Consider the following 25,319-nt stretch of genomic DNA (forward strand, 5'->3'; position numbering starts at 1 on the left):
TGACAGAGCCTCTCTGGTGTCTACACATTGGTCACCTTCCCCCCCCCCCCCCAACACACCCCACCAGCAATTTCTTGGCCACTCCCAAGAAATTTAGGGAATACCATCCCTCTCTGTGCTGACTCTGTCATAGGAGATGGACCACCTGAATCATGCCACCTTAGGCCAGGGCCATAGGAGGTGGTAGACTCATCTTGCAAACTCACAGCAATATTTTATGAACACAGTAATCTCATGAAAAACCAAAGATGACCAATCTTATGGTAACCACTCTTTGTGTAAAAAATTGGCATTCTAAAGGCCTATTCATATGGCTTTTAGACACTTGGTGGTTACAGGAAAAGTATCTGAGAAATTTCAGTTTGAACAAGTATATAACAAACATAGAAGATATGGGGACGTGTTCACCACCCCATTTTTGCCATTGTTTGTTCTTCCAACCTTATTTATACCAATTTTGTTCAGGTGCACAGAGTGAATTAGCAATAATAATATGTTCAAGTGTGCACTTTGTATTTCTTATTTCTTTTGCACATAAGAAGGGGCTTGTAATAGTCAGGGGCAGACAGTCACAGGCAGTTCCCACCACATTAAGGAAAAGAGAAGCAGCTTCAACTTATACATTTCCCCACTTTTAGCGAGTAGTCCCTGGCTCCCAGCAAGGAAAATGTGTATGAAGGTCAGCAACTGAAGACTAGAATGCATGGATGATGATGATGATGATGTCGGTTGCCTCAGTGATTAGAGTTTTTGCTATGCCTGTTTTGTGATAGCTACTTTAATCTGATTTTTCATTCTTCCTGTTCTTGCTAGTTGGGAAACCAAACCGATGTTCATCTAAACAGAGATTTCTTCTTAAGGAACAGACCTGTGGCTCGCTCTGACACATACATCAACCTGCGTGAAGTGTCAAACCGCTTCCATCTGCCTCTAGGAGAGTACCTCATTGTGCCATCTACCTTTGAACCTTTCAAAGATGGCGAGTTCTGCCTCAGGGTCTTCTCTGAGAAACATGCTAAAGCTCAGTACGTAGCTTATGCTATGAAGCACCAAAATGTACATTCCCATATTATATGCAATACATGGGTTCTGTGGACAGTTCAGGTCTTTCCCTAACTAGCCAGTTGAAGGTCATGATCTTTTGCTGTTTAGGTATGTATTCAGAGCAGGGGCTATTCAACCAAGCTCTACTATATCTGTTGTGATAGTGACCAAGACTATATAATAAAAACTTTATGAGATGGTAGATGGGACTTTAGCAGACGGAATCCTCAGTAGATATTTATATGCACAGAGAAATCAGACCCATGAGAAATTGAGGCAAGGGTCACACACAAAACTCATAACCCTCCTCCGTTATGATTTCCCTACATCTCCTGCAGTTCGTTGGCATATTCTTCATCTTCTAGCTGGGCTCATGTGCATGTTTTATATTATCAGGATGCTTTATATTATCAGGATGAAGTTAAGTATGGCTGTTTTCACATGTCTTACCTGCCGCCGGAACATCATGCAAAACACCCGGAAGACAGTGTCTTCTTGGCGCGATTTTGCATGAGAAGACACTGTCTTCCGGGTGTTTTGCACGATGTTCCAGCGGCAGGTAAGATGTGTGAAAACAGCCTATGTTTAGGTAGGTGTTTTAACAAACAGGAAATGCAACTTCAGACAGTTTGGCTCTGGATTTATTACATGAGAATGAACTACTTTGGATGTTATTCCATGGTAGATGAACAAGACTATGCTGTTAATGTCTATATTTTCTCCCACAGGGAAATTGGTGATACTGTGGCTGCAAATCCATATGAGGTAAATAAATTGTAGAATCAAATTACCAGATCTACAAAATAAATTTACCAGATCTACAAAATAAAATCATGTTAGTTTTTAAATTGCCACTCCGCTCCGGGTAATTTCTGCATAGGTTTTCACTGTTTATATAGGCATTTGATTCAAAGTCTCAGCTAGTGAGCTAAGGCACCTTTTTGCACATTAAGGAAAACAGAATTTTGCTTGCATTGGCAAGTTTTCATTTTTGCTTGAGGCTAGGAAATCCAGCTTTTTAATGTCTGGGCCTTGGCACTCCTTCCCTAGAGCAGCATAGTTATAAGATTTATATAAAACAGTGGTAAATGGGACTTTAAGATTTCTGCTCTTTTCAAAACTTATTTTGGAAACTCAAAGACCCTTTGTAAGAGACTTCAGAAGACCCCTGTACTTACTAGACCAGTCAAACGATGCCTTACACTTTATGGAACTTGTTTTATGGGTCATAGTAACATCACAGTAACATCTGCCCACAGACACAATTATGCTATTCTACAGCCTGTCTGCCACTTCAGTAGGAATAAGAAAGAGGCATTGCTTAAACAGATTTATAGGATCTGAGTGTTACCTGTCCATACCTTCTTTTTTAGCCTCACATTGCTGACAACGACATAGACAGTGAATTCAAGAGTCTGTTTCAAAAGCTTTCTGGGGAGGTAAGAGAATCCTCATTATGTGTCTCAAGTGTAGATATGTGTATAGTGTACAGGCATACAAGAAAGCTTGCTGGATCAGATCAATGTTCTTTCTAGCCCAGCATCTGGTTTCACACAGCAGCCAACCAGTTGCTCTGGATGCCAACAATTTGTTTCTTCTTAGTTTGGTTCTTTCCTTTTTAATAGCGTATAACAGACCCAACCTAATAATATATTGAATGTTAGTGAATCCTATTTATACAAAATCTGAGACTGTGATTTAAACTTAGCTTTATAGCCGCCTCATCACAAAGGCTTGGTGTGGATAACAGTTCCAAACATAAAATCCCATTGAGACACACAGATTAACTCTTTCATGTATTGGCTCTTTGAGGGCTGTTTCTGCCCCGGGGATCATTTCCCTCCAAGCCCATTAATATCCTCAGTCTCAGAGGGCTGTGGTTGCTCCATGAGACTTTTCTCTAAAAGACGGTGTCTTTTCCCATCAGGGAGACAGCTTTGCTTTAATTGATCCCTTCCCTAGAAACTATTAAAAAGCAGAAATGTGCCATACTAGACACTACATGAAAATGTGTGTAATATTAGCCCTTTTCAGACTTCAGTTTTGTCTCTCTATAATGGAGACTTGTGCTCCATGCAGTCCTCCCAATATTTACTTACCATTTGGTGTGAATGGGGCAACACATATTTTTCATGCATGTACAGCTTCCTATAAACTTGACTTCCCCCGTGGAGAACAAAAATGCACCTGGAACTCCACAGGGATGAATGTGTCAATTAGAGAAGAAGGATTGGAAATACAGAAATGGGCAGCAAGGAAAGTTCATGGCTTCCTGCTCGTCCACTCCTGATTGTGTTTTCCACAAGCTATTTTTGACTTAAAAAAAAGGATCTTAACACCAAAGGTACCTAGCTAGTTCAGACCCAATCAATGTAATATGCTCAAAGTTGTGAGAATATGCTTACACAGAAGGCCAGATTTTTGAACCTGGTGTGTTGCTCACAGAGAACAAAACCCAAACTTTTTGCATGAACTTGTTAGATCATTGTTCAGGCTGGCTGGACTGTATTTGCAACCTGTGGTTAGAGAAAACACTGAATGGGACTGACTGTGGGTGATATTACTTTGTGGCTAATAAAGTGCAATGGAGGGGCTGTTATTAGGAGATTGTATTTATTTTTGTTTATAGAGTTCTAAAATCAAGAAGCAGCCTGTTGTAGAGTTCTTTGGAACTGGCATATTCTAATCTGTGTTGCTCGAGTCTGTTAGCATTGTGGTACACACTGAAGTTCAAACACTAAGTCAGTTACAGTCTTTCTTCATGTTACTTATTTTACGAGTTCTCCACAAGTTCTCCACAGAACTAGCCTGTGTTCTGTGCACATCAGGTTGTGGATTGGCTTCTATTAAAAAACAAGATTGTAAATGGGCTTGGAAAGCTATTGCCAGGGGAGAAAGAGCTCCAGCCTTTCTCCCAGGCTTTTTGCCTGTGCAAAAACAGTTCAGGGTGGGAGAGTTTTAACCCCTTTTTGCTGCCGCACGTGCACACAATATCTACACGTGGAACAGCAGAAATGGAGGCTTTGATAGAAAGGCAAGAGCTTTCCCTCCCTCAGCAGCAGCTTTCTGAGCCCATTTGCATGCTGTTTTTTAATAGGAGCCAATCCCCGAGGTGATGTGTGTCTGCCCAGCACATGGGATGGCTGCGTGGAGAACTCATAAAAGAAGTAACTGTATAGAAAGACCCTAAGTCAGGCTGCTGTGTCCTCATTCACATTTTTAATAACATAACATTCGATTTATATACTGCCCTTCAGGACAACTGAACACCCACTCAGAGTGGTTTGCAAAGTGTGTTGTTATTAACCTCATGACAGTCACCCTGTGAGGTGGGAGGGGCTGAGAGAGTTCCGAGAAGCTGTGACTGACTCAAGGTCACCTAACTGCCTTCAAGTGGAGGAGTGGAGAATCAAACTTCGTCCTCTAGATTAGAGTCCTGCCGCTCTTAAGCAATACACCAAACTGGCTCTTTTCGTCAGTCACAATTCTTCCATGCTATGTGGCTCGTGCATTGGGGCTTTCCCTAAAACTGAAGTGATTGTGGCAGCAAATTCTATGTGCAAAGAACTCTGCACACACTCCTTTTAGTGTGTAAAGTGGAGCTTTCTATGGGTATATTACCCCAGAATAGAGTGAGTCTGCTTCTACACAAATGTTCTGCTTTGCCTGGACTCCCTTACTGCACTACTGCTTTTGAGAGCATCTATGTGACTCTGTCCTCTATTTATTGTGTTTCCTCCCACTTTGAGGCAGTCTTTCCAAAACCTAATTTGGTATGATCTTTTTGGAAAGATCATAGTTAACTCACTTTTGGGTGCTGTGTTTATGGGATGGTGTGAATTTTTGCAGGTCCTCACTCACAATGCCACCGTTTTCCTTCCCTTAGCCCTGCCTCCTGCCTCACCCCACGTACTGAAGGTTTTAAACAAATTCCTGTCAATATTATAACAACCAATTGCCGTGATCTGCTTGTTTCCAACTTTCATTTTGTAGGAAGTCTACCTCTAGCACTTTTTGTTGCAGAGTTATGAGGGGAAAGATGCATGCTGCTCATATATTGTTTCTGCATTTCTGTTATCTTTACTCTATTGTATTGTTTATTGAATGTCCCAGTTGATGACTAAATTTACTTATACTATGTAATCTGCCTCGAGTCTCAGTGTAGATAATGAAATAAAAATAAAATATAGCAATTTTAAAAACACCATCTAGTATGAAGTATGCCAGTTGGGTGGCGCTGAGGCAAGACTAGTGTGGGGAATGCTGCTATGAAGACACTCCATTGCCAATGTGAATTCATCTTCATTTCTAACAGCAGTAAAAGCTACATGGGGATGGTTGTTTTGTGGAGGTAGCCCAACTCTTTGTTCTAGCTTCTTCAGAAAGCACCCACTGACTCCTACTGGACTTTTATCAAGAACTAACACAGCCTGCACCCAAGTAACACACATATTTCCAAACCTCCACATTTTGGAGGGCTTAGCTGCATGGAACTGGACCTGAACTTCCTTGTCAAGGACCACCAAGCTCTGGTGCAGAGAAAGCACTTTTAGAATTTTGTTTCAAATTGGGTTTTGTTCACACAGAGTATGCTCCATGTTAAGTTGGATGGTTGTTAAATCTTTGATTTGTTTCCTTCCTGCAGGACTGTGAAATGACTGCAAATGAACTTCAGACAATTCTGAACAGAGTCATATCAAAGAGTACGTTATAATGGATGCTTCATTATTGTTGCAAACAGGCATGATAGTCACAAGCATAAACACAATTAAAACTCCCAATAATCATGTTATTGATTATTGTTACAATTGATTACTATATAGCTTTCATTCTGGGATATCCAGAAGCCTATAAAAATGGGGATGTGGGTTGGTGGCAGCCACACATCTGCTATATTGTCTGCTTACGCCCTTTCCTTAAAAAAATACCATTTTAATTTCATTCTAAGGGCTAAATTCAGTAGGGAATTATTTGCATAACACTGGAGCAGTATTGCTCAGACTCCTCCACATGCAGCTCCAAAGGTACGTATAACTCCCCCGGAGGGCATTTCAGCTCAGGAAAAAGCTCCCCCCATGCCACTTTCCTGAGTCAAATTGGCTCCTGCCAGCTTTAAAATTGATATTCCCTGCAGCTGCTGTGTAACTGAAGTGAAAGTGGGTTGGGTCCAGGGAACCCAGACGTAACTCAGTAAAATTGTATTGTGTAGTTTGGTCCTAAATTTACCTCATTAAAGAGAACTCATAGTCTTATCTTTGCCAAAGGGTTACAAAGTACACCTTTGATAAAAGACCACAACATGGAAATCTTGTGCTATGCCTGCCTGTATTTTATCTGTGCTGTAATCGGGGGTTTCCTTTTCCTGCTCTATTAGATCACATGGCCAGTTCATACAGCCTTTTTAGAGTAAAAATGTAGATTCAAGAGGAAGTGAGGAATATATTGCACAGCAATCATCTGATTGGTTCTCCATGTACTCGGACTGTGTAGTGAGTCATGAACTAGCTGCATGGTGAAGCATCAACATAACTGCTTGGGCACAAAATCAATGTGTGACCAGTAACCCACATCTTGTTGCTCTAAAGTGTTCTTGTGAATTAGCCTTTCAGTATTCCCTCTTTGAAGCATACATCTGCCTTTACAATGATCTAGCAGAAATGGGAGTATATTTGCCTTAAGTGCAAAGGCTAGCCATGTGCAAAGATAACTCCCTAGTGTTTCCATGGGATGCAGATAAATATTTGTCTAACATTTTTGTGCTTCTTTTTTATTATATAGGAACAGACATTAAAAGTGATGGATTCAACATAAACACCTGCAGGGAGATGATCAGCCTCTTAGATGTATCCTTTAAATGTCACTCCTGGATTTCCCTTGTGAACCTTTAGACTAGATAAGGCAAGATTTATGTGTCTCGTTTTCCTGGCACATCTGTCTTCACTTGCTGTGGGCACAAAGTGCAGAACGTAGATTTAAACAGTATGATATGCCAAGGACATTATTTTGCTTCCTTTATTGCTAACTTGCCATTGTGATTGGTTTTTTGCTATCTCAGGTTCATGTTCTGCCTGGGTGCTTGAGAATTCCTCAGCAACTGTTTGGACTTCAGTGGGTTACCTGCGTTGTTATACAGAATCTGGATCTATTCTGATTACACTATTTGTTGCTCTCCCTTTATACACAGAGAAACTACAAAGAGAGATCTGGAGAACTGTGGGGAAGGGATGAATTGTTAAGCTGGAACAGTTCCTCCCAATCACATGTCTCAGAAGATGGGGGAGCTGCCAATCTTCACAGTGTGTCCTTCTCTCTCTCTCAGGGAAGTAATTACAATGCAAATGGCTTAACGTGCTAGAATAAATTTGTAGATGGGTAGGCAGGTGGCTGGCAAGAAGCCACAATTGCAGGCTGCTAGAGAGGGTGAGCTGTAATCTAGAGGGAGGAGCTTTGCTGCACCAGTAGGTCAGAGTGTGTTCATGTACAAAGAATGCAAGAATTAAACCATGGGTTAGGCTTCTACAGTCTTTAAATTCCAGCCCAGCCATGTATAATCAAAGAGGGTTTTGGCATAATGATCGGTACAATAACCTGCAGGTTCCATTATTTACATTTTAGAACATTCTCATCTATTGCCTACTTCTTTATCTCCCTCTACTACTCTACTGTTGTTTCACCCATGAGAAACTGTATTCTTAATAGGTAACCTTCCTTTGATTTGATTTGCAGTTGGGCTCAGCAAACCAAACTGCCCCCACCTGTTGGAAAATAGCTCAGTTTTCAATGCACACATTGTGCTCCTGATATAACTGGAAATTTATTTTTATTTATTATTGATTCCCCACTCCTCCACTTCTAGCCAGCTGCGTGATCTTGGGCTAGTCAAAGCTCTCTGGAGCTCTCTCAGCCCCACCCACCTCACAGGGTGATTGTTGTGGAGATAATATTAGCATATTTTGTAAACTGCTTTTGTAAGTTGTCCTTACAACTTATTCTTATTCTTATTCTTATTCTTATTCTTATTCTTATTCTTATTCTTATTCTTATTCTTATTCTTATTCTTATTCTTATTCTAGGTAACAGAGTAACTTAGGCTTAGAATGCTTTCCTGAGCCACATTGACTAAAATGGGACTTGTTTCCAAGTAGACCTACCTAGGATTGCTCTCATAATTGCAAGTATGTCTAAGAGGTCTTCTAAAAAATGTGGGAGCACCTGGCATAGTACTATTGAAGCCTGTTTGGTGCCTGGATGGGAGCTGCAGGTAAGTGAATCTGAAAAGAAGAAAAGTCTAAGAACATTACAGGATTTGAGCAGACTAAATGTGTGTAGGATTGTAAAAGAGATGGCAGCTTCTCACCCTCCATGATCTGTGTAATCCTGCAATACTATAATAAGTCATGCTGCAAGAGGGTACCCAAGAGCTGCTTTATCTAGGCAAACTGAAATAGCAGGTATGTCTCCACTTGGTGGATGAAAGTTCAAACTCATGCATCACATCAAATGGCACAGTATACATTTCAGTGAGTCATTCATTTTTATCAGTGCCATGAAACCTTATCTTTTTGTTGTTTGTTTGTTTGAAAAAGAGAACCACTGTGATTTTAAACTAGACCTTAACACATCCCAGAGCAATGGAACGGGCACCCTGGGGGTTACAGAATTCAAGATTCTTTGGATGAAGATTCAAAAATACCTGGTAAAACAAAATATTTCAATATACAACTTTCTGCTTGAGATGTCCTAAGACTGATGAGAAATTGAATTTCAATGTACAGGTGTGAAAAGAAATATTTCTGTGTAGCTGCCATGTTTTACATACAGGGCTCCAATATACAGCTTAGTTCAAAGTTGTCTTGTATTCTGTAGACAGTTGTCTGTACCTTGCAGTGTCTCTTCGCCATTTCAAGTTTGTTTTTATGATCAGACATATGTCTGTGCATGTAATGATTTTCTTTATTATAACCTTTGCCTTTGGACCTTTAGTCTAGCTCCTCCTTTTGTTACCTTAAACTTATACCTCAGGAGGGCTCTGATCACAACCAACACTCTTTATTTCCACTCACATGGAGTTTCAGGTGTCCTCCACTTTACCCAGGCTTCTGCCTCAAGAACACTTTTCCTTCTTTGTTTGTGTGACATGTATTGCTGCTTCCCTGACTCCCTCAAAAGGTTTTCACTGCCACCAAAGGCTCTCACCTTAGACATCCCTGGTTTAACTGGTTATATAAGAAGGCTGTTATAGATGGTAGTTTGACAGAACATTCAGCACATGAGGGTGGTTGTGAGGTAAAAAAGGAACTTTTTTTCTTAAATAAAAGTAGAATTTATTCACAAGGACATAAGTGTGCAGAGCTTTGATAAGCATATTGGTTTCAGAATAGTTCTTGGTGGTTTCAGAAATAATTCTCTCTTCTTAAAAGTATATTCACAGACTCAGTCACACAACCTAATTTTTCACACAGGTCTTTACTAACAGAATAAACTCTCTTCTCATCCACAGCTTGCCTGACTTGACTAGAATAATTTATTTCTCAGATATACACAGACAAACCCAGGTGCACATACACTTTGACTAACTTAAACAGAATTAGGCTCTCAGGCTTCCATGCAGCTTGCCTGATTTAGCCAGAATCCTTTATCTGAGACACTCAAAGACTAACTTAAAACTTCTTCCTTCAACTCTCTGATTAGAAACTGCAGTTTACTCTGCTCCCTAGGGTACAGCTACCATCCAGTCAGAGTAGACTCCATTCACCCATCCAGTCTCCCTCCTTCTTTCCTCAAACACCTGCATTTAAACCCACAGTAACAAATATTAAAAACTCCACATTAGCAGGCAGAACCAAATTAAATACATTACATGTCAAACATTACAGTGCACGTTTCACTCAAGATATGTTTCTGTGACGCTTAGCCAGGTCCCCTTAATCTCCTGGTGAGAGCCAGGGGGACCTGGCACATACCTTGTTGATCTCTATGTGCGTGTGCTCCAAGGAGGCTTAATGACATCACTTTTGGAAGTGATGTCATTGCACCTGTTGGCAGGCATGCTCCCATGTATCACAGGGGCCAATTTGGCTGGCAGTGGGAAAAGGCCCGAGAGCGTGGCTGGCAGGACCATGCCCACTGTGCTCTGGCCTGGGAGGTTTTTTGCCTTCCAGATTTGTTCCCCGGGCCTCACCCCCTCCGCTGGCCAGGTGAGTGGGGGGGGAGGGGCAGAGGCTGGGAGCAGGTGATTCCCCGTTCCCACCAGGGGACCTGGCAGCCCTAATGACACTTGCTCAGAAACTTTTCTTCCCAAAGATGCAGCTGAATGGCACTTGATACAGCAACCTCACTGGAGCTAAATAGGTTCATGTCTTGGATGGGGACCTTGGAGATATCTGTGCACCACTTTAAGTTCTATGATGGAAAAAAAGGAATAATATATTTATGAATAAATAAAAACCTCCTCTTGGTACTTAGCAGCCGCTTAACAAAAAGGCTCAGAATAGTTCAATTTTCTCATGGTGAACTCCATGACTAAAGGACTAGGCCCTTGAGTCAAACATGCAGCTCTTTTCTGACCCAATGCAGCTTTTACAGCAAAGGCTTCCTAGTTTATTCCTTATTTAGCTCCTCCACATGCATAGGTCAGCTGACCATAGGGATCCCATTCCCCCAGTGGGGGCAGGGGATCTCCCACCCCCAGCCTCTGTTCCTGGGCCACTACTCACCTCGTTGGTGGGTGAAAAGGCATGGGAAATGGGCCCAGGAGCCCTGCAGTGTGCTCCTATTTCATTTTTCTTTTATGCTGTGCACTTTCTTTTAGTACAAGATGAAATTTGTAGAAGCTCCCCATTTTAACTTTTTGAAAGGGGAAGAGACCCATTTATCCAATTTGAAAAGAGACCCATTTATCCAATTTGTTTCTTTTTTAGTTTAAACATCTTCGTCAGACTTTTGAGACTTTTCCTTTTGGGTGTCAGACTGTGGCTAAATAATGTCCTTCTCACAGATTCCCCTTTACAAGCAAACAAGAGTCCATTGTTTGAGTAAGGAAACTTTACTGTAGAAATGGTTCATTATAGTCCACTGTCCTGAATAGGAGACTCAGGATGGTACAAGATCATTGTTACCAATGAAGAGCAAAGCATGAGGTACAAAGTAACAGTTCCCAGCTGCACCAGCCTCCCCCCATAGTTCTCAAAACAATATCTTTCAGTCTCAGGAAAGTTGCTCTCTCTCAAGGCCAATTCTTGGTGGAACGGTGTTAGACATAACAATTTCGCATGACGAGAAGTCGGCCTGGGAACGGGTGCACCTGTGGGAAAACACTTAAGCACTAGAAGCATTAGAAAATGGAGTCAGTACAGTTTACATATATACTGGACCTGACATTCTGCCCCCCTTAAAACAAACTTCCCCCCGGCTTGTATGGGTAGCGAGTATGAAACGCTTTTGTTAACCTAGGAGCATGAACATGTACAGAGTTCACCCACTCATCATAACCAGAATCAAAGTCTTTCCACCTAATGAGGTAAAAAAGTTGGTTACGTTTGAATTTAGAGTCCAGAATTTGTTGTACTTCATAGTGTATTTGATCATCTATCAAAGTTGGGATGGGTGGAGCTTTGACGTGCCATTTGTCATCAGTTGGGGCTCTTTTTAAGAGACTGATGTGGAACGTATCATGCACATGGCGCAAATTTTTGGGTAAACTTACGGCAACAGTCACTTTGTTGATTACTTTGCGCACAGGAAAAGGTCCGAGAAATTTTAGTGCTAGTTTGCGGCTGGTTTGGGCCAGTTTCAAATTCTTGGTAGAAATGTAGACATGATCTCCAGGATGTAAATCCCAATTGGCCGCACGATGGCAATCTGCGTATTTTTTATAATCCTGCTTGGCTTTCTCGAGGTGTTGTTTTATAAGAGTCCATTGGTGAGCGGCCTCTCCCCACCATGAAGATACATCCGGCGAACTAGGGGAATGAAGAGGGGGAGCGTCCAGCGGGAAAGGGTTGAAGTGAGCTCCATATACGACTTTGAAAGGGGCTTCCCCAGTGGAAGCATGTACACTGTTGTTGTATGAGAATTCAGCAAGAGGGAGAAGGTCCACCCAGTTATCTTGTTGGAAATTAATGTAGCAACGAAGGAATTGCTCTAAGATCTGATTAGTTTTTTCGGATTGTCCGTCGGTTTGTGGGTGGTGGCTTGAGCTGATTCCTTGTTCAATATTCAACATTTGTAAAAGCTCCCGCCAGAAGTTGGCAACGAACTGTCCGCCGCGATCCGAAATCACCTTGGACGGAAAAGAATGTAATTTTACGATGTGTTTTAAAAATAAATCCGCCAATTTTCGAGCAGTGGGCACAGCAGTACATGGAATAAAATGTGCTTGCTTGGAGAACAGATCTACCACTACTAAAATGCAATTATGTCCCTTCGAATTGGGTAAATCAGTGATAAAGTCCATGGATATTATTTCCCAAGGTCGGTTAGGTGTTTCTAATGGTTGTAGGAGACCCGAAGGTTTCCCTTTCCGAGTTTTGGCGCTGAGGCAAATGGGGCAGGAACCAACATATTGAGAAATGTCCTTGCGCATGCCCGGCCACCAGAATTGTCGTTGTATTAAATGTAACGTTTTTAGGTATCCATAATGACCGGCCGTGGGGGCATCGTGACATCGTTGCAAAACCTCCCGCCTGAGGCTGTCAGGGACATAAAATTTGGTTCCGGCAAGCCAATCCCCCTGTGGGGATTGAATCAGCTTAGCTTTGGGTGCTTTACCCCCCTCCTTTTCTACTTCAGCTTTAAGTTTCGTTTTCTACTCTTGGCTGTGCGGGAGGGGCTGGCTTGTTCGGCTGCGGGTAGTCACTACGCCTCCCAATTGCGTAGGTGAGAAGACTGTGTCTATAGTCTCCTCCCTTTTGCTTTTGTGTTGGGGCATGCGCGATAATGCGTCTGCAAGAAAGTTAGTTTTGCCCGGTAGGTAATTTAAAGTGAAATTAAATTTGGAAAAGAATTCCGCCCATCGCAATTGTTTGGCATTTAGTCTGCGAGGGCTGCGAAGGGCTTCCAGATTTTTATGATCAGTCCAAACTTCAAAAGGGTGCCTCGCTCCTTTTAGCCAATGCCGCCAGTTAGTGAGAGCCGCCTTGACAGCGAAGGCCTCCTTCTCCCATACATTCCAATTCCTCTCAGCCTCAGAGAACTTCCTTGATAGGAATGCACAAGGCTGCAGCCTTTCGTCCTCCCCCTTCTGCAATAATACCGCTCCAATAGCTGTATCGCTGGCATCGACCTGCACTACGAAAGGGCAGTTTTCGTTGGGGTGGGAGAGGACGGGTTCTGTAATGAACTGCTCTTTCAGGCATTCAAAGGCTGTTTGGCAATCGGATGTCCATGGTATTCGGGAGGAGGGTTTCTTTGCTTGGTCCCCTTTATTTTTGGTTTTTAAAAGTTCTGTTAGGGGGAGCGTGATCTGCGCGAAATTTGCAATAAAGTCTCTGTAAAAGTTGGCAAAACCTAGGAAGGACTGCAGTTCTTTACGGGTGGTGGGAGTTTGCCATTCTTGGATCGCTTGTACTTTAGATGGATCCATTTTCAAACCCTCTGAGGAAATACAGTAACCAAGGTAGGTGAGCTCAGTTTTATGGAATTCACATTTGGACAACTTGATGGGCAGCTTATTTTCCATTAATGTAGCCAGTACTTTTTGGACTAGTTGAATGTGGTCTTCCTCGGTGTCTGAGTAAATTAACACATCATCAAGGTACACCACAACACCTTTATAGAGGAATTCATGCAAGACTTCATTTATCATGGACATGAAAACGGAAGGGGCTCCCGCCAAACCAAACGGCATAACTAGATACTCAAACTGTCCGAGGGGCGTGTTAAACGCAGTTTTCCATTCATCCCCTGCCTTAATACGAACGTGGAAGTAAGCATCTTTTAAATCTAATTTCGTAAAGATCTTACCTTGGGCCACGACGTTGAGGAGGTCTCGGATGAGCGGGATGGGATAGGCGTTGTTGGTTGACACAGCATTAAGTCCTCTAAAGTCCGTGCATAGCCGGAGTCCCCCATCTTTTTTCTTTACGAAGAGGACGGGAGCCGCATGGGGACTATTGGCTGGGCGGATGAATCCCCTTTGGAGGTTGGTGTCGATGAAGTTCCTGAGTTCCTCCCGTTCACGGGGGTTCATAGGGTAGAGTCGGCCTTTGGGCAGTGAGGCCCCTGGTAATATTTCGACCGCGCAGTCGGTTCTTCTGTGCGGGGGTAAGGTATCGGCTTCTTTTTCGGAGAAGGCGTTCAAGAAAGGCCAATAATATTCGGGTATTTGTTTTATATCCTCCCTGGTGAGCAGAGCCTTTTCGGTGCTGGAGGGATCACTGCCCCAATTTTGGTCCCATCGGTGGGTTTTACAGTTGGCGTGGTTGAAGGTGACGCACCCTTCAGCCCAATTTATGTGGGGGTTGTGATCACAAAGCCACTTGCTGCCTAGAATTAACGGGTATTTGGCAGTAGAGCTGATGACGAAAGATCTTTTCTCCCAGTGTTGGCCCATGCCCGTGACTACTGGAATTGTTTCTGTGGTAACAGGGTTCATGTTAGTGCCATCCATTTGTTCAAAAATCACCGGGTTTTGCAATTCGCGGACTGGTAAAACCAGTCCATTGACTAGGGCTGGGGCGATGATGTCTCTTGAACAGCCCGAGTCGATGAGAGCTTGTACACGGATGTGCATCTTCCTCTCCGGGTTAAGCAAAGTCACAGGCATGAATAATATGGACCCAGGCGGCCGGTCCCGCGTAGGGACTGGTTTGGGGTGGATCTGTCGTTTGGGCCCTTTTACGACAGATCCATTTCGTTTCCCGACTGAGGGCTTTCTGGATTCCCCTCTACATTTGGGGAAGCGGAGTCGTATTCCATGATTTCTTCCGCCTCTAACCCTCTGTCTGAGGCAGGTCGCAGGGGAGCGCCGCGCCCTCTGCCCGTTCTGAGAGCCGGTGTCGGGCGTTGGAATGGAGGAAATGGGGTAGGGGTTGGACGTCGTAATTGGAGTGGAGGTCTTTGCACAGGCCGGTAGGGGCATTGTGCTGCAAAGTGACCGGCTTGTCCACATTGCAAACACAACCCTTGCTGCCATCTAGCATCTCTCGCTCCGCGAGTTGCATACCCAACACCCCGTCCTCCCTTCTGTAGAGTCAGAGGGCGTCTTTGTCCCGTTTGCTGTTGTTGTTCGACCAAGCGGACTTCCAAAATGCGATTTTCAACTTCGCACGCGAGTTGGATCCAGCCCAATAGAGTAGGCGGGTTGTCCTGCATAAGGGCTCTATCTAGAAGCCTCAGGTTCAGCCCTTGCTTGAACAGAATGATTTTGGTGGATTCCTCACACCTAGGGCATTTAGCAGCTAGTTGTCGGAATTTTGTAACATAGTCTCTTGCCGACATGCTGCCTTGTCTAATGGCTTGCAATTCTGTTCGGGCCCTAGTTTCCTCTAAGGGGTCTTCGTATTGCGCTCGAATAGCATCCACCAACCCCTGGAGAGTATTAAGTTCCGGGGCCCCAATATTGTACAATCCTACATACCAGTCTGCTGCCTTGCCTTGTAGACGAGAACCGAGATGCTCAATTTGGCTGGCCTCGGAACCAAAGAGGTGTCCCCACCGGTTGAAGAATTGTACTACCTGCACTAGGAAAAATCCCAGTTTGGAGGGATCCCCGTCAAAAGTAGCTTCTAGTTTCACCCAGCCCATGGGGAGGTCTTGTCTCGGAGCTGGTGCTGGGTAAAAGTCCATCGGAACCATCAAGGGCCCTTGCGGCACAAGGAGGGGTTGTTGGGGCCAAGGTTGTGGTAGCGGTGCCGGCTGTGCTGGCGGCGGTAGCCCCGGCTGGGCTGGTGGCGGCGGCACTGGCTGTGCAGGCGGCGGTAACACCGGTTGGGCTGGCAGCAGTGGTCTTGGTTGGGTTGGTGGCGGTAGTAACGGCCGGGCTGGAGGCGGCAACCGCGGCCGGGCTGGTGGTGGCAACACCGGAGGCGTCGGCAGTAGCGGTTGAGGCGGAGGTGGCCGTAGAGGTTGGGCCATGATCGGCCGCTGAGGGGCGGGTCGGCGGGGTCGTAGTGGTATAGGCCCCACCGGTTGATTAGGAGGTGGTAATATTGGTTGGTCTAGAAGCAAACGTACCGGTTGCTGTAGAGGTATTAGTTGCGGTCGCAGCGGGAGGGGCCGCAGCGGCGAAGGCCTGATGGGTGTTGGACCGCGTGGGCTTACCCCTCTCGGCGTTATTACTCTGGGAAGTAGGGGCTGTTCCTGTGGCCCTGGTAGATCTTCCCTTGGGATTTGCTGAATAGGAACAATTTCGGACGGTTGGTGTGGCGATCCTTCCCTTGGAGGAGCCGGAGGCTCTTCTGACTGATCCGGCCGGACCGTTATTGGGGAAGCTGGAGGGGGTATCACCGGCGACGTGGTCGGACGGTTTGGCCCTTCCTCAACGTCTCTAGGCACTTCAGCTGGAGTATCCCCGGGAGGTGGATCTCCGTCCGGTCCAGGGGGTTCCGTTGGTGCTTCTCCAGGCAGCTCAACTGGAGTATCCCCGGGAGGTGGAACTTCATCCAGCCTCGGGAGTTCCAAGGGAGTTTTTCCCGGATCTTCAGGATAGGTTTCCTCCTCTCCTTCCAATCGGGGAGGGTCGATAGGGCCCTCGACAATGATGCGGGATCCTTCTTCACTGTCAGCCGGGTAACTGGAGTGCGGCGGCTGCCACGGGACGGTATCCCTCATATGTGGAATAACGCTTTGTAGTGTTGCTATTTGTACTGCCATTTCCTCAGGTGATGGTCTTTCGCCTGCTACCATCACCGAGAGCAGATGTATGGCATGAGCTAGGCTGTCCTCCATATCGATCAATCTAGCTTCCAGCTGTTGGATTCGACTTGGACCCGATTGGCCCATCGTAGCACCTCCTGCGGCGGTGGCTACCGGGGAAAACGGCTCCCAGGGTGGAGGGTCTCCCTGCTCGTCTTGCGATCTCGCTGCTAGAATTCCTTTGGCTAGGCCCGTCACTGCCGAAATGCCGGAATCTACAGCAAGGGTGCGATTTTGCATCTGCACCCAACTTGATTCAGGAACCTCCTGTGGCTCCTTCCACTGGGCAAGTTCCGAATAATCCCAACTTAGGACGCCGCGGCAGGACGTATCCCATTCCGTGTGCTCGGTCGTTCTATTCCAAAACAGCCACGGTTGGCTGCTGTCAATTTCAGGGACTGTCTCTAGGCTCCGGCGCCCGTCCATGGATAATTGTTGGTGCACCCCACTGGCCCTGCGCTCCCTCGTTTCTCGGGGTCTGGGTCCCCACTCCGACGGTGTGGGTAACGAGAACAAGGGGAGGGTGGTGGCCGTCGGCCTTTCCCCTCCACGGCCGAGATCGATGAGAGGCGGGGTAGTAGTTGAAGCTCCGTTCCCCGTTGGCACAGGCTCCTGGGGTTGCACTGGTTGTTCGTCGGGAGGCGCATACGGATCAAACAAAGGATCCCTGTCCGGGACTGCCTTGGATTCCGCTGGGCCCGACTCAGGCATGATTGGTAACAAAATGTCAGACTGTGGCTAAATAATGTCCTTCTCACAGATTCCCCTTTACAAGCAAACAAGAGTCCATTGTTTGAGTAAGGAAACTTTACTGTAGAAATGGTTCATTATAGTCCACTGTCCTGAATAGGAGACTCAGGATGGTACAAGATCATTGTTACCAATGAAGAGCAAAGCATGAGGTACAAAGTAACAGTTCCCAGCTGCACCAGCCTCCCCCCATAGTTCTCAAAACAATATCTTTCAGTCTCAGGAAAGTTGCTCTCTCTCAAGGCCAATTCTTGGTGGAACGGTGTTAGACATAACAATTTCGCATGACGAGAAGTAAGCCTGGGAACGGGTGCACCTGTGGGAAAACACTTAAGCACTAGAAGCATTAGAAAATGGAGTCAGTACAGTTTACATATATACTGGACCTGACATTGGGAGACTGAGGCTGGTTGCCAAACAAAAGGTTTTCAACCTCAGATGCAAACCTGAAACAGCTTTCAAGGACAACGTTTAACAGAGGCTGGCATCAGCCTCCTGGCTTGTTAGCAGGTAGCATTATGGGGGTAGGGTGATGAGCTCTTCCCCCCTCCCTTACTTGTGAGGATAGGCTATGGCAGGGCATGTATGGTTGGGAACCTTCTGAGGTCCATCTTGCAGAAGACCCTGGCTGCTGGACTGATCTCCCATTTTCTAATGAGAAGGCAGCTCTGGTTCAATGGAAGAAGTAGAGCACAAGAAAATAATACTGTACTAGCCTTCTAAGGCACCCTTCCCAGTCGGTCCAGAGGCCCCTGCAGTACTGCTGTTACGCTTTCTTGCTCCTTAGACCCAGTGATGCTAATAGGGCTAAAAAGAATACAAAGAAGTCACAGTTTGACCTCTGCAGTGTTGCTGTGGGGGGATTAGGTGGCCACAGTTGGAGGGAGGAATAGACCCATGGGGGGAAGAAAGGGAGCCAAGGTTATAGCAGAGGTGGTGGAATATGGAGCTAGAATGTAGCAGGGCTTGGAGCCACAATGCTCATTGGCCCATAAAAACATGCAGCTCACCCAGCTGCTGATACATGTTTAAAAATGTACTTACAAAAAAGCAATAAGATTAAAGTTTTTAAAACAAAGCCCAAATTCATACAGTCATATTGTTCAATGTCAGAAAATATCTTTTATACTTAGGAACAACAGCTTCAGATGAAGAACATTGTAGGGAGAAAATATTGCCACATCCTCCCTGTGGTAGCTTGACATCAGCTAGATGCATGAAAACTGTGTAAATTATATGCAACTAAAATATGCAGATTAGCTTTCCGACTCATGGTACATTTTGTATTAGACCCTCAGTGCTCAACATTTTGATTACTTTCTACTGTAGAGGGTGAGTGAGAAAGAACAAGCATGGCAGAACTTCCCACTGTGTCGTAGGCCAGAATAGCTTCTAATTACACAGCTAGAGCTGGGTAAGAAACCATTTGGCACTGAGAACTGTCAGTTGTTCCTTTAAAGTATTAATCACAATAGAGTTTAATATTACAGGCATTCCCAAAGGAAGGGGTTATTTCTCAAGGGCCTGTTTGTCTTGTGGGTGGGCAAGCTGCCAGCCCTATGGGGACAGTTTCCCAGGGTACATAGCTTGTCATTAGGTAATTGAATCTCCCCCTTCAATCATTAACACTTTCAGAGAGAACAGGCTTTCTTGCCTGGAAGGAGCAGCACCAGCTATCTCAGCCAAGTAGATAAGTCTTCTAAAACAAGCCTAAAATAGCAAACAATGTGGTCTCCTTTTTTTCCTTCTAGGAAATCTATAAGAAAGTAGATATGGACAAGTCTGGAACCATAGATGCGAATGAAATGAGAAATGCCCTCAAGGAAGCAGGTATGTTACCTGTACTGCAGGGGGTTTCAAATGTTCCACCTTCAGGAAATCCTTTCCATGTTGACTTTAACAGGTACTCCCAAGTATATTGCAGAGGATTTAAGGGCATGTTCTGCTGAGCTGTACTCTTGCCCTGCTTGAAGTGAGAACATGTCCTGAAACTTACCTCATATTCTTCTACAGCTGGAAATTATAAGGAACGTTTAGTAGTGATGGGCAAGCTGTCTGTCATGGAAAATTTTCCAAATTCTTTTTAGATTTGTAAAAAAAAAAAATCTAAACATGCACTAAATTGATTGTCAGTGGCAAAGATCAAAACAATGTAAACTCATCAAAATAATATCTCAAGTCACATGTAAAAGAAACAAGACAAGACTGTATCTTGCATTTGCAGAGTTTGAATTTACAAGAACAAATAATCCTCTGTTCACAGAAACAATTCATCATTTCCAATTGAGCTACTTAAGAGCCAGACTAGACACATTACTGGGGATCTGCATTAGGTCCCTTGATACATAGTTTAGCTCCCAAAAGCAACTGTAGGGCCCTTTTTGGAGTGGGGCCACAGCGCTGGGGAAGGGATGGGGTTGAAGTTTTTCCACGTCCCATTTTGCCAAAGCAAACACATCTTGAACTGCTATTAGCCTGATAAGGGTAAAGGCTGGCAGACTCTTTTGCCTTTTTCTTCTGTGGGAACCAATAGCAGCACAAATGGACTCCTTTTAACTAAGGAACTTAATATTTGTTTTAAACCATAGAAATTAGACATGGGCTGTTTTTACACATCTTCAAAATAGCTCAAGACTCACCAAATGCTGGTGGCTTCGTCATGCAATTTCTGACGTCACCTCATCACGATGCCATTTTTATGGTGCCCTCATAACTGTCTGCATCCAGGTGATGTCAGAAATCATGCGATGAAGCCACCAGCGTTCAGTGAGTCTTGCACTATTTTAAAGATGTGTGAAAATGGCCGTGATATTGGGGATTTATGACTGAATCCCCCAATATATAGTTTAGTTTTAAAAACCAACTGTGATTGATTCCAATTTGGATTAGGCTGCTGGTCTTTCTCTGAACACTGTCTCCAATTTCCCTCCTTCTAGGGCTGCCAGTCCCCCAGTGGGGGCAGGGGATCCTCTGCTCCCAGCCTCTGCCCCTACTGCCACTCATCTGGCTGGTAAGTGGGAAAGGCCCCAGGGGACAGGACCAGGAGGCAAAAAACCTTCCAAGCAAGTGTGCACTGGGTGCGCTCCCCAGAGATACAATGGCATCACTTCCAGGAGTGATGTCATTGTGCCTGGTGGCAGGCATGCCCCCACCCTTCACAGGGGCTATTGGCATGAGGACTCAGAAAAATTGAATGCTGCTCCCCCCCCCCACTGGGAGGGTAAGGAAGACCTGGCAACCCTACCTCATTCTCTTCACCTTGCAGCCCTTACAGGCTGTCCCCTTTCCTCGCTTCCTTCCTTCCCAAACAATCTTTCTCAGTTCCCTCTCTTATTTGCTGCTTTCTGTCCTTTCCTCTCTTCCTTGACAGCTGCTGCAGCTTCTACCCTTTTTCTCTGCCCCTCCACTCTGGATTTACTTCCTTTCCTTCAACCTTCCTTCTTACCCTTTCTTCCTGTGCTCCTCTCCCCAGCAGTGAAATCCTAAGCAGAGTTACTCCAGTCTAAGCCCATTGTGGAGTAACTCTGCTTAGGATTTCACTGCAAGTCACCTCAGACTTCAAAATGAAACTCCAGCAGCCATTTTGTACTGCTTAGACAGCCATAGACAGCATCAGTTTGTGGTGTTTGTTTATTATTTTAAAAATATTATATGCTGCCTCTCCAGATACCTGTTCCAGGCACTTCACAAAATAAAAACTGTATAATGAAGTTATAAAAACTACGTATAAGAATTATCAGTAGAGATGGGTATGATCCACATTACGATAGAAAAAAACCCACGATAATGGCAATCGTGCGATCGGGACCCGGCGGATCGTGCTCGGGCATGGCCAACAATCCAGCGGTCGGGAGGGGGGCTGGATCGGGGCTTGATCGGGGCGATCGTGCTCAGATCGGGAAGCCAGACACTCAGGCGCCAGCAATCTATTGCCCTGGCAACGGAGCCAGGGGAATGACTGAGCTGTGTTTGCCCTCCTTCTGTCGCCCTGGAAACGCGAATGGAAGCCCAGCTTTCCTTGATCAGCACGGCTTCCTTCCAACCACGGAGCAGCAAAGCAGTCACCAGCTGGGAGAAGACACCCAAGGGAGGGAGGGGGAAGGGGGTGTTCTGTAGCCATGGGCACTCCAATCTCATCCCTGCAAACCCTCATAGGCAGCTCTGATGGCAAAACACAGACAGCCAAACACAAACACAGATGCTGCCAGCATCAGCCACCGTTCCTGTATCGCTGGGAACAGCGGGACGCCCCTCCGCTTTTGCCTCCACGATCCACGGATCGGAAACGGGAGATGATCGGTGTGGATCGTTGATTCGGGATCGTCACCGGCACCGATCCACGATCAGCTTGATCGGTATTTTTTTTGGATCGTGCCCACCTCTAATTATCAGTAATACAATAACCCATAAAAACAAGCCTGGGGCATACAAATAGAAGAGATGACATTCAGTAGCTTGAAATCATATTAATAAAACAGTCCTCAGGCTAGAAGCAGAACATTAAATAGCTAAACATTATGGAACCCCTCAGATAAAGGGACAATAAGAGCAGAACTACAAGTGACAAAAGGCACAGATTGGACACTTGTCAGCTTCCCTCAAGTTTTGATGGGAAATGTAGGCAGCTTGGCGGAATGTTGGACAAGTGACAGTTGAAAAGTCCATTGGACAGAGAGCCAAGCTGCAAGACTAGGATGCCTACATTTCCCATCAAAACTTGAGGGAAGCTGACAAGTGTCCAATCTGTGCCTTTTGTCACTTGTAGTTCCGCTCTAAGACAAGCCTCAATGGGGGCATTAAAATGTGCTCTGTCACTACTGTAAATACCCTTTCTCTAGTTGCCACCCTTCTCACCTTTGCAGGTGGGGGCAAAGAGAGTAGGGCTTGGGAAAAGGATCTTGACTGGTAAGATAGGAGGTATGGGAGAAGTCAGTCCTTCACTGGCCCCAAACCATTTAGGGACTTAAAGGTAAGAATAGCACCTGGAAAAAGATGGGGCAGCTTGTGCAGTTCTTTCAGTACAAGGTGATATGATCCCTGTATCCACCTCCTGATAAGAGTCTGATAGTACATTTTTAGGCCAATTGAAATTTCTAGATAGTCTTCAAGAGTAGCCCCATGCAAAGTGCCTTATGTTCTCACCATATGTTCCCTTATGTTCTCACCATATGTTCCTCCTTTCAGCTGGGAAACAGTTGCTAGTGGTCCCTGGCGCCAAGGATACTTGCCTGGCCTTGACTAGGGCCAGGACCTTTTTGGTCCTGGCACCAACCTAGTGGAAGTCTCTGTCCATTGAAACAAGGGCCCAGAAGGATTTACTCTCTTTCCACCAGGCCTGTAAGACGGAGATGTTCTGCCAGGCTGAGGTCTAGGTACAGGTGGGCTTCTGTACCAGTCTCCAGTTGGGGGGATTGGTAAAACCCCCTCACCCCCCCGGTTCCCACTGAAATATTAATATATTCTGCCCATTCCCACCTCATGGAATGTTTTTGGATGGGGGCTGAGCAACTTGGGTTGCCACCCAAATATATTGCGTCTGTATTTTATGATTTTAATGCTGTTTTAATTGTAATTTATTTATTCGTATTGTAATCTGCTCTGAGCCCATTTATGAGAAAAGTGGATAAAAAATCCAATAAAATAAATAATAAATTATGTCTGAACTGAGCTAGAATATATTCAATGGAATATAGATGAGCCACCTCAATGCTTTTACATCATACAAAAACCAACACCACCTCTCCAATGAATTAAGCTTTGGGTAGTATCATCAAGGCTATATGAAATTCTCAATGCAAAATATAGCAAGCATGATAAAAGAAGAGACAAGTGAATGCACAGAAAAAGTACATTCTTTCCAGTGAAAATAAAGGCGAACCTATGAAACTTCCTCATACCAAGTCAGATTGTTGGTCTACTTAGCTCAGTATCGTCTAATCTGACTGGTAATGGCTGTCCAGGCCGTCATGCAGAGAAAGGTCTTTCTTAATACCTGCTACCTGGGGACCTGAAACTCAAGATGCCAGGGACTGAACCTGAGGTATTCTGCAAAATGTGCTCTATTCCTCAGCCACAGCCCCTCTTGCAGATTAAATTGACAATGTGAGCAAACTCTGATTGTCATCATATGCGTTTCTTCATCTTGTCCAGCAAAATATGGCTACACACAGTGCCTAAACAAAGCTTTAAAACAATCACTGAATTGTATTTTGCATGAAACTGACTCCACCATCATGAATTCTGTTTTGTTGGAGCCCTGGGATTACATTTAAACTGTACTCTTTAGCTGCTTACCTTCCAAATATAAAAATGAGAAATTCCTATGAACTGGCATAAAATATGTTACTTTTTGGAGGCATTGTGAGGAAGTGCTGGGCCTGTGTCCACTTCAGAACAATAGATACTGAGAAAATGAAAGCCTGTAGAGACAAGAGGCCAGCAAACCCGACAGAATAAATAGCCAAATCCTTCATCCTTGCCTGGCTCTGCTAAAATGGCAAAATGAAACAGAGCAGTGGACTAGCACACACAGTCCCACATCCGTTTACTACTTCATGGCTTTCCTTCCTTATAGGCTTCACTCTGAATAACAAGATCCAGCACAGTATCACTATTCGCTATGCCTGCAGCAAGCTGACCATTGACTTTGATGGCTTCATGGCCTGCATGATTCGCCTGGAGACTCTTTTCAGTAAGTTTGCTTGCAGCCCAGAAAGAACAAATAACAAACCACTGAATCTACCAAACTGCACCACCCTCCGGTTAACACAAAAGATTTTCAGTATTTTTAGACTGAGTACAAAGAACTGTGTGTCAGTGACAGGGAGCCATTACACAATGTCTCTAATTTCCAAAATTAGAAAAGTAACCAAACTATCTCTTCTCTCAAGCCAGAATGAGATCCAAAATATGCCAGCCTCTAAATTTGACAAAGCAGATTCAGGGGCTTACAAATTGTTTTTTCACTAGGCCAAAAATCAGATCCATAGCAGCTGCTGAAGGGACTAATTTGCAAACTCGGAGCACAAACAGTCATGATGTAGAAACCAGAGTATGCATATGTACAGATATGCAGACAGTTTAGGGTGTCTTTTCCCCTTCAAAATGCTAACACCACAAGAAGTCCAGTTTTAATTAGTGAAACCAAGTGGGGGTTGAAATGTTACCTCTCCCCTTCACCTTTGCGGTCTCAATCTGAATTGGGCTTGTGTGCACTGCATACACAATTTGCCTGTTACAGATGAATGGAGATGTGTGAGGACTGTTGTGTCTGTTTTTGCCCTCATCTAAATATCCAAAGCATGACTGCCATCTTGCTGTTTACAACCCACACAGTGAACAAAGAAGGGTTTTACACAGGAAATGCAGACCCACACCAAAGTAATAAATGTGTAGGGTTGCCAGGTCCATATGGGGAAATTCTTGGAGATTTGGGGGGTGGAGCCTAGCAAAGGCAGGTGTTGGAGAAGGGAGGAACCTCAGCCAGGTATAATGCTGTGGAATCCACTTTCCAAGTCAGCCATTTTCTCCAGGGGAACTGGTCTCTGTTGCCTGGAGATCAGTTATAATTCCAGGAGACCCCCTGCCACCAGCTGGAGGTTGGCAACCCTAGGTTTCTGGATAGGTAATATATTATTTTTAAAAATTCATAATGATACATTTCTGAGAGA

General features: G+C 44.8%; 1 protein-coding gene across 1 annotated transcript in view; it reads left to right on the plus strand.

Moving 5' to 3' along the window:
- CAPN8 (calpain 8) overlaps positions 1–25,319 on the plus strand; it is a 70,742-nt gene that overhangs the window by 39,449 nt on the left and 5,974 nt on the right. The window contains exons 12-19 of the mRNA XM_054975058.1: positions 814–1,025; positions 1,773–1,809; positions 2,418–2,483; positions 5,690–5,747; positions 6,823–6,887; positions 8,672–8,740; positions 19,401–19,479; positions 24,224–24,340. Coding sequence (XP_054831033.1) covers positions 814–1,025; positions 1,773–1,809; positions 2,418–2,483; positions 5,690–5,747; positions 6,823–6,887; positions 8,672–8,740; positions 19,401–19,479; positions 24,224–24,340 — 703 coding nt within the window. The remainder of the gene's footprint in view (positions 1–813; positions 1,026–1,772; positions 1,810–2,417; positions 2,484–5,689; positions 5,748–6,822; positions 6,888–8,671; positions 8,741–19,400; positions 19,480–24,223; positions 24,341–25,319) is intronic.

The sequence above is a fragment of the Eublepharis macularius genome, chromosome 1, assembly GCF_028583425.1.
Source record: "Eublepharis macularius isolate TG4126 chromosome 1, MPM_Emac_v1.0, whole genome shotgun sequence".
In the NCBI taxonomy this organism is placed as follows: Eukaryota; Metazoa; Chordata; class Lepidosauria; order Squamata; family Eublepharidae; genus Eublepharis; species Eublepharis macularius.